This window comes from Vanessa atalanta, chromosome 12 (assembly GCF_905147765.1).
Source record: "Vanessa atalanta chromosome 12, ilVanAtal1.2, whole genome shotgun sequence".
Classification (NCBI taxonomy): Eukaryota; Metazoa; Arthropoda; class Insecta; order Lepidoptera; family Nymphalidae; genus Vanessa; species Vanessa atalanta.
This window is the reverse complement of record NC_061882.1, coordinates 1,410,269-1,420,671: the sequence shown is the minus strand read 5'-3', so window position 1 is coordinate 1,420,671 and position 10,403 is coordinate 1,410,269. Positions and strand designations below refer to the sequence as shown.

Sequence of the window (10,403 nt, the reverse complement as noted above, 5' to 3'; positions counted from 1 at the left end):
AAAAGTACGCTTTTTTCTTGAAGGGTCCCAAGTCGTATCGGCCTACTCAAGGATCGCGCGCTCATTGGTCAAATCAAATAGAGCACGCTTCCCGAGCTTCCCGTTACACTCTTCCGTCCCTTTCCGTCACGCCTAAAGGTGACTGTAAAGCGAATTTAAAAAAGGAAAGAATTTAAATTAAAAAGTTATGACCGTGTTTAAACCGTGAATAAAATACGCGAATAACTTAATCACACAAATGATGTTTGTAATAAAAACGAACCACGTAACTTTTACATATTTTCATATATTAAATACAATAATGAACATGTAATGTGTTTAAAGTACTTGGAGTTTCAAAGGTAAAATTATCCACACGCGAGAATGCGGTAATGATACCAATTATATAAAGGAGGTGAATTAATTCTTATCAGAAATTGATTTAATATATTTTGTTCGTCAATAATTACTGTCACAAGATTAATTATTTATATTTGGAACAAAGTACGTATTTTTTATGGAAATAAGCCTCTTTTATGACTAGTTATGACAATTAGGTACAATTCGATTAACCTAACTCTTATTCCTGTCTTAGTAAGCGTGAGATAAATTCAACAAAGATATGTAAGTACAATCCACCTCTAGTCACTAAGACAACTCTACACACTGGGCCAACTCTACTATTATCAAAACGTCTTATAATTTACCCACGAAGGTACGCCCCTCATGTTAAATTAATTATATTTAATAAAATAAAATTACTACAAGTATTTAAAACGGGATATTTACCATGTTTTTTATTTTTATTTACGAATGTCTTGTTCACGAGTCTTGTCTCGTGAACTAGACATTATTTATATTTTGTTTACAAACGTGTTATTATTTTTTTAATTTGTGTGAAAAGCCAGTCGCACGACAGTTTAAAATATAAGAGTATTTGAGAGTAGTTTAAAGTTACTTCATAAATATATATACATATATCTATAAATTTTAAACGCCGCATTATTTGCGAATAAAAACAAGCATAGGTAAAATTTACTAATGCATATTCTGTTCGTTATCTTTTATCCCAATAGAAGTAAAGTTAGCGTATACGGTTATTTTCAATATAAGTTATATATATGGAAGGCCCTAACTAGATTATAAGTCAGGAATATCACATAGACATAACGGTCAAACATCACGCAATTTTCATTTTAATGTAATTGCAATATTATGCGGAGTCCAGCCGAGGCCACCGAGTATCCTAACAAACGATACTCGAATAGCAAAAATAAATGTAATCGCGGGCTCCACAATAATCATTTGAATAGAAATGAACTGATTTCGTAGCAAGCCTTACGCAAACATTTATTTTCTAGTATACCTCTAGATGGGATTGCCTCTACGGGAATGAAGGTATTAGGTACTGTCTTCAACGACACCCTGGGGCTTAAATTAAACCCAATAATTTCTTCTTATACTGCTTTATTACAGTTTTTACAATAATTTCGATGCGAGCCAATGCTATCTGAGATGCAACGTTTTGTGAGAGAGCAATGTAGGTACTTTTAAATATTATATATGAATTTATGAATCGCCTGATTAAAACTAATAGCAACGAATTACTCGCTGGCGTTGTAATTCGGAACATCATCCCGCCTCGTTGAAAGGTATCTTTCAACCATGAAATTCTTCCTCCGCTAGAATAGGGCAGAGACGAACCAATGGACGTCGTACACATCCTCTTATCGTATCGACATCGGCGACGCGTGGGATTTTATCTGGACCTGGAAATAATCTTTTAACCCGACCAAGTCGCCAGTTCAATGGAGGTACGTGATCCTCTTGGAGAAGAACTAAATCTCCGATCTTCAGTTTGCCCAAATTGGTTTTCCATTTGGTTCTTTGCTGTAATTCAGCCACATACTCCTTCTGCCATCTGTTCCAAAAGTGTTGACGGATCCTTTCAAGCCTTTCGTATCTCCGCAAATTTGTTTCCTTAATACTGTCTAGAGATTTTGACGGCAGTGCGTTTAAGGCTCTTCCAATTAAAAAGTGGCCAGGAGTCAAAGATAGGAAATCATCAGGGGAGGATGACAAAGGATAAAGAGGACGACTATTCAAAATTGACTCTACTTGAGCGAATAACGTTAATATTTCTTCGAACGTTAAGTGACAATTTCCTATTACACGTCTTAAATGAAATTTGGCAGACTTTACACCGGCCTCCCAAATGCCTCCGAAGTGAGGAGCGTATGTTGGCGTAAAATGAAATTTAATTTTTTCTTGATTGGCAAAATGGCTAAAAGAATCCTCATTACGTTTTAAGAAATCAGTTAATTCTTTAGCTGCTGCAACGAAATTACGTCCGTTATCGCAGAATATCTCTGCTGGCCTACCACGACGACTAATAAATCTTTTCAGTGTCATAATAAACGCATCCTTTGACAAGTCGCTAACTGCTTCTAGGTGAATACATTTGTATCTTAAGCAAATAAAAAGGCACATATAACATTTAAGTAGTCTACTGCCACGCCCTTTCCTATTAACTATATAAAATGGACCTGCAAAGTCAATACCAACCGACAAAAAGGGAAAATCAGGATTTACTCTTTGCGCTGGTAATATTCCCATTTTAGGATTGAGCGTGCTACCACGAACACGCCTGCAGACTACACATCTATTAACAGTGCGCCTAGCTAACTGCCTACCGCCAATAGCCCATACAGTTTCTCTTACACAAGCTAATAATAACTGAGGGCCAGCGTGCATATTTTTTAAATGTTCTTTTTCAAAATATAACTTAGTTAAATGGTGCGCGGAATGCAATAAAATTGGATGTTTCCTTTCGAATGAGTAATTAGAATTATCCAGTCGACCGCCAACCCTTATTACCTTATCCTCATCTAAAAATGGCGAAAAAGAAAGTAATTTGGACTTAGAACTGAGATCCTTCGCCTTTACCAGAAAGTCATATTCTATAGGAAATGATTGTTGTTGAGCCACAATACAAAGAAGCTTAAAGGATTTATTTAACTCTTCCAAAGATAAAATATTTTTATTTCTTAAATTATTGATAAACCTATTAACATACGCAAACGATCTTACAATTTTATCTAATTTTGAAAATCCTTCAAAGTTTATATCTAAGGCTGTTAGAATTACAGGATTCGATTTAATTTCTGGTAAATCAAAAGCGGCAATATTTTTATTATTTAACCTTGGCCATTCAGATTCCCTTTTATACAAAAAATCTGGGCCGGACCACCATAAATTCATGTTCAATAGATTACCAGCATCAACCCCTCGTGATATTAGATCAGCGGGGTTTGATTTCGTATTGACATAACGCCATGACCCTGCTTTCGTATTATCAAGAATTTCACCAACACGATTAGCTACAAAAGTTTTTAGTTTGCTAATGTCACTGTTAATCCAAATAATCACCACACTCGAATCACACCAATGATATATAGACGAAGGTTTGTAACGTAATGATTCTAGAACACTTGCGGTTAACCGAGCAGCTAAAAGTGCAGCACACAACTCTAGACGAGGAATCGTCATGGACTTTAGTGGAGCTACCTTTGATTTGGAACATAGCAAACGTACAAATATTTGTCCACCCGTATTTATTGATCGCATATAAATACATGCTCCATAGGCCGCTTCTGAAGCATCACTGAACGAATGTAGTTCAATGATTTCGGGAGAGTTAATAAGAACTAATCTTTGTATTTTGAAATTCTTTAAATGCCGTAAATTTTGAACGAACCTTTGCCAATCTCGTTGGATATCAATAGGCGCAAGTTCATCCCAATGTACCTTATCCTTCCACAACCGTTGTAATATTAATTTCGGTTGAATGATGCACGGGCTTAAGAGTCCGAGTGGATCAAAGATTTTAAATGAGTTGGACAGAATTGATCTCTTAGTTATGATATCATTTATTGAAATATTTTCAAATGGAAAGTGCAAAGTATCATTGAATGGATTCCAACCCAACCCCAAAGTACTAGACGACTCACTAATAATAAGATTATCTTGTGAATTATTGTCAAGATCATCTTCAAATATACTAGGTAGATTACATTTAAATTTTCTGAGATTAAAACAACCTTGACTTAAAGCCTTTGTTACAGAGGATTTAATATGACGCAATTGATCTTCCTCATCAGAACCTGTGATGAGATCATCAACGTAGAAATCACGTTGAATTATTGTTTTAATTAGTACATCTTCCTGTTCCTCGCCCAATTGCCAAAGACAACGAGTACTTAGGAAGCTTGCACTGGACGTACCATACGTGACAGTATTTAACCTCAATGTTCGTATTGGTTCGTTTTCGTTTTCTCTCCATAGTAATAGTTGCAAATCACGGTCGTCATCATATATATCCACTTGCCTATACATCTTTTCAATATCGCCACATAAAAGGTATTTATACTGACGGCTTCTAATTAGAATAGAAAATAGATTATCTTGCACATTCGGTCCTACCATCAAGATATCATTCAAAGAAAACCCAGAAGATGATGAGGCCGAACCATCGAATACAACCCGGAGACGCGTTGACTCACTATTTTGTTTTACCACGGGATGGTGACATAAAAAATAAGAATTATAGGGCTTAGTAACCTTTGATTCCGTAAGATGACCTAATTCAGCATACTCTTTAATGAAGTTAGTGTATTCCAATTTTAATGAAGGATTTCTTTTAAATCTCTTTTCTAACTTCATTAGCCTAAATTTGGCAGTTTGGTAGGTATCACCTAGACAGTCAGGAGTGTCAAGTAATGGGAGTTTAACACAAAACCTACCTGACTTAAGTCGATATGTATTTTCCACAAAATGCTTCTCGCAAGCTTCTTCACTCCAACTGAGTAAAGGCCGTTTAGGAAGGTCTTCAATTTCCCAGAATTTAGGTAGAATCATTACATCTATATCATTGGGTGATAATTTAGTCAGAACCAAGTTACAATGTGCAGATTTATGACCTTTATTATAATTATGGCATGAAGGCAATGAACCACAAACTATCCAGCCGAATTTTGAACTTCTCAACTTTATTTTACCGTCACCAATGTTCCTAGTTTTATTACCTATAATGTCCCAGAACATATCGGAACCAATTAATAGGTCGATGGATCCCGGATAGTAAAATTGTGGATCAGCCAAAGGTAACCTTTGAGGTAAGTTCAGATTTTTTAAATTAATACGACTCTTAGAAATATCTCCCATTATTTTATCAAGTACCATGCATGTTAAATTTAAATTATATGAGTTGTTTATAGAACTCAGCTTCACATTACAAGTTTCGATGACATTGTTTAAAGCCTTGTTGCCTATGCCAACGACCCTTATAGCATCTATGGAATTAGTATTTAAAGATATTTTTTTGATCAAAGAGCGAGTAATAAATGAAGACTGGCTTCCGCAGTCTAAAAGAGCACGAACTCTTATCGCCTTGTTGGTAATCGGATTAGATACTTCTATAAGCGCAGTTGGTAATAATACTTGACCGTAGAACCTATTAAAAAAGCACATGGAAAAATCTGGATCATTAGTGACTGCATTGCACTTGACTTCCTTTTCTGGATTGTGAAGTAAGCTGTTATGTTTTTTATTACAATGACAAGGTTTCATCCGGCAATCACTGACGGGATGCCCCTGCCTTAGACAGTTTATGCATAATTTATATTTGGATACTTCGCTTAATCTTTCTTGTATGTTTTTTGATTTAAAAACAGGACAATCATATATTTTATGATCATCATTACAAATAACACAATAATACCTGTATGGTCTTTGATTTGTGACAGCAAACGTTTTTGTGTAATTTGTATTCTGATTATTTTTATTATTATGTTTGTTTTTATTTATAATACCTTTATTACATTTATTGTAGTTTGGTACAAAACTGCAAGAGGTACTAGGTAATCCTTTATTCTTAGAGTTATCATTTTTATTACGATATAAAGATTCTAAAACATCAGCTCGATCGTTTAAAAACTTATTAAATAACTCTAGCGTTGGGATATCATCTAAACCATTTCTATATTCTTCCCACTTAATTAACGTTTGACTGTCTAATTTTGATGAAAGCATATAAATTAGTAATATATCCCACTTATCCGTCGGTTGGTCCAGACTTGCTAGAGCACGCAAATCTTTATTTACCTGATCCACCAAGAAACGAAGCGACTTATCACATTCACGCATAATTGGCTGTATGGAAAATAAAGATTTCAAATGATAATTAATAAGTGCCCGTTTATTGTTGTAACGCTCACAAATAAGGCTCCATGCTTTGGAATAATTAGCGGATGAAACTTCGAGATTTGAAATTAGCCTAGCAGCATCACCCTCTAAATAAGACGACAGATAGTGAAATTTCTGTATCGGCGTGATGCGATTGTTGTTATGAATTAAACTTTCATAAGTGTCATGGAACTGAAGCCAGCGAAAATATTGGCCGCCGAACTTCTCTATTTGTATTTGCGGTAACCTTATACCTAACTCGCTGTGATCATGTAAGCATTGAGATTGATCCTTGTGATCAATATTGTGATCATCTGTTATTGTTTTAGCCATCGCAATACAAGAGATAATTTCATGTTCAATATTATCGCGTTCATCCAATTCAACATCAATGCTTTCCGAATTGATCACTTCAATATCGCTTTGTATATTTTCAAACTTGACGGACAACGACTCGAATTTTGTTAATTTTAAATTTAATTCAACTAGTTCAATATTTGATAATACCCCCTTTTCGTTAATTTGAGCTAAATAATTCTTAAATTTAGTGATTTGTCCCTTTATAGAACTACGTTTTACTATTAATTCCCTCAAACACGCGTTAGATAATGATGACCCTTTTTCAGTCATTTTGCCAACCGATGGTTGTTACTTTTACAGTATAAATAAAAATTTACAAAAGACCAAATATTCCTTATAATGCTCACGCGCGCTGTTCGGCTCGGAGTGCAATCAGGATTTAGGTGCAGGTCAGGCAACTGATGACGCAGCTCGGTCTCGAACCTTCGTAGCTGCCGCGACTCGTCACTGAAATGTTCGGCAAACAATTTTAAATAACCTGTGATACAGATAATTTCAATTTTGGCTGTACCTAAGTCCTTTATAGTTATCTAAGACACAATATTTTATTGCACTTATAAATAAGAATAATCTCGAGTTAAATATTATCATTTATTAACTACTCTTAATTATAGTTAATAACCATAATCAATAGATAATTTAATCAATTATTCAATCCGTAAATATATTCTTCTAACCGTTATATTCTTAAAAAATAAGCGAATATGTATTTTTTTTTTTTTATATTAACGCATAAATGGTAATTAGTTTTAAAGGAAATAATATAAAGAGTTGTAAAACACTACACCAACATTTACTTTCTTTGTTATAAAAATTGTTTTTTCCAATGTGTATGTAGGTAACAAAAATAATTTACTAAAATGTATGAGCTTATATTAATCAAATAGATTTAAAACTGAAATTATCTTATGAACTGAAATTATCTTCGTTACTTAATCATTATTAAAAAATATTTTAATGTGCTTTAGAGGCAATTTTGTATAAGTTGTAACTGAATGATTGCGGAACAAAGGAGGGCACTTATCTTCTATTCCTGGCTTCGAAATTAGGCGTGAGCTTTATTGTCTGCACTGTTCCTTTCGTTTAACTTGCCAAATTTGTTGTATTTCTTAAGCCTTGGTTCTGGTTCTCGTATCGGGCTGGTTTTAGATCCACAACCTCGACGTGACCTTCCTCGAACACGATGGCAATTTTGTTTCTTAAATTTCTTCCCCTCATGGGCCACCAATAAATGTCTTCAACGACACCCTGGGGCTTAAATTAAACCCAATAATTTCTTCTTATACTGCTTTATTACAGTTTTTACAATAATTTCGATGCGAGCCAATGCTATCTGAGATGCAACGTTTTGTGAGAGAGCAATGTAGGTACTTTTAAATATTATATATGAATTTATGAATCGCCTGATTAAAACTAATAGCAACGAATTACTCGCTGGCGTTGTAATTCGGAACAGGTACTTTTTACTCATTTTCCTTTTTGTTTCATGTTTATTATGCCCTAATGTTTGTTATTATATGTATAAAATATACACTTTATTACGATCGTAAAACGGAACGTGTCTCGTCGTGACTTGTTGTTGATGTTTACCTGTGACATTTGTCGGAACGGAAAAGTTCTTTTACACGGCTTACGGTAAAGTGAACTGGCAGAAATCATCAAAGTTGATAAAAGTCTATTGCCCCACGCCAGGCGGCTTTTCCCTCTCTTTCTCTTGTATTCTCTTTCATATAATTTATTTTTGTTATTGAGGCAAGATGGCCCAGTGGTTAGAACGTGTGCATCTTAACCGATGATTTCGGGTTCAAACCCAGGCAAGCACCACTAAATTTTCACGTGCTTAATTTGTGTTTATAATTCATCTCTTGCTCGGCGGTGAAGGAAAACATCGTGAGGAAACCTGCACGTATCTAATTATAACGAAATTCTGCCACATGTGTATTCTAAATGAAGATTAAAAGGTTTATTTTTTACATTTTATTTTAGTTCCTTCTCTCATCGGTTACATTTATTTTTTAATGGCATAGGATGGCGGACGAGCATCTGAACAATGGCGCTGTAAGAAAAATTAACCATTACTTAAACCGCCAATGCGCCATCAACCTTGGGAACTAAGATGTTATTTCTCTTGTGCCTGTCGATACACTAGCTCACTCACCCTTCAAACCGGAAAATAAAAATACTGAGTACACTTATTTGGCAGTAGAATATCTAAGGAATGGGTGGTACCCAGACTTGCACAAGGCCCTACCACCAAGAAAAATTGTTGATTTAAGTTTACTGAATATTTAACTTAAAGTTTCGTCGCTAGGCGAAGTCAGAGCAATAATTTTTAAATGATTAAATGAAGATATATTACAAATATAAATTTAAAACTGCTTGTCTACTTATATCCATTAGTTAACCTTCCAAAACCCACATTATCTATAAAATCTTTGTTACATAAGTTTTAGATTAGACTCACTCTGAATTGGGGCAAAATGGACATTGGATAAAATATGTGATCTTGATTAGCCTGTATTTCTTGGAGAACAAAATCAATAAAAAACGATGAAAGAATTAGGCGCGAATTCGATGGGTACAATATTATCCTAATGTCGATCACAAGATCGAACCTATAAGAACCTATTTCAGCCTAAATAACGTCTAACATTAGTTAGGAATACCTAACTAATGTTAGACGTTATTTTTTTTTTTAGCATTAGCAGCCTGTGAATTTCCCACTGCTGGGCTAAAGGCCTCCTCTCCCTTTGAGGAGAAGGTTTGGAGCACATTCCACCATGCTGCTCCAATGCGGGTTGGCAGAATACACATGTAGCAAAATTTCGTTGAAATTAGACAGGTTTCCTCACGATGTTTTCCTTCACCGCCGAGCACGAGATGAATTATAAACACAAATTAAGCACATAAAAATTCAGTGGTGCCTGCCTGGGTTTGAACCCGAAATCATCGGTTAAGATGCACACGTTCTAACCACGGGGCCATCTCGGCTCTCACAGACTCAGACTCAGACTTCATTTAAGACTAATTAATTAATATATTCAAATACGACTTTCGGTCTCAAAAACCTTAGCAGTTTTAAAAAACCTTAGAAAGTCTTTAATATAATTATTTAATTCTTATTTTTAAAGTCTGTACTATTTCCTTGCTCATGTCTAGCTGTTACGATCATTACAATGGTTAATAGTTATCAATACGATTCACCAGAATCGTATTGATAACACATTAAGTTCACATTTATTTAGGGTATATTCAACACTATCTACAAAACCCCTATTTATTTACTTGTTCATATTTTATATTATTTTATTACTAGTTGGAATCTTTAAACAAGTAATGTAGTGCTATAATACGTTACTAGCAATTACGTAAGAATTGTATGCACCTATCACTGCATATTGTAAAACATAGTCGCTCCTTGCCATCCGGACAATTAGATTTATTAAACGAAATTTATTTTAGTGTGATTCAAGAGGAAGGATTATATGTAGAATATATTCATATTAAAGTAAAAAAAAATACTGATAAATTCAACATTCCTAGCCCGAAGAAACGAGAATTTTTATTATTTTTTTTTTTTTTTTTATATAGCCCGGGAGGGCAAATGACTCTGCTCCACCTGATGGTAAGTGGTAGTAGAGTCCAAACGCGACGACGGCTAGTGCAGTTGGGAAAGGTGATCTGCTCTAGCCGCCCCCGCCTTGCCGGCCCGCAAGATGCCTCTTCACGCCTCGTTTGAAGGAACCCAGGTCATAAGAGGAGGGGAATACGTGCGCTGGTAAAGAATTCCATGTTTTGGAAGTGCGACAAAGAAAAGAGTT

General features: G+C 34.9%; 1 protein-coding gene across 1 annotated transcript; it reads right to left on the bottom strand.

Annotated features, from left to right (window-relative positions):
- Positions 1 to 1,439: 1,439 nt before the first annotated feature.
- On the bottom strand, positions 1,440 to 2,984 carry LOC125067821. The gene has a single exon (XM_047676609.1). The coding sequence runs from the start codon at positions 2,731 to 2,733 to the stop codon at positions 1,639 to 1,641; it is 1,095 nt and encodes a 364-aa protein (XP_047532565.1). The 5' UTR covers positions 2,734 to 2,984; the 3' UTR covers positions 1,440 to 1,638.
- Positions 2,985 to 10,403: the final 7,419 nt, after the last annotated feature.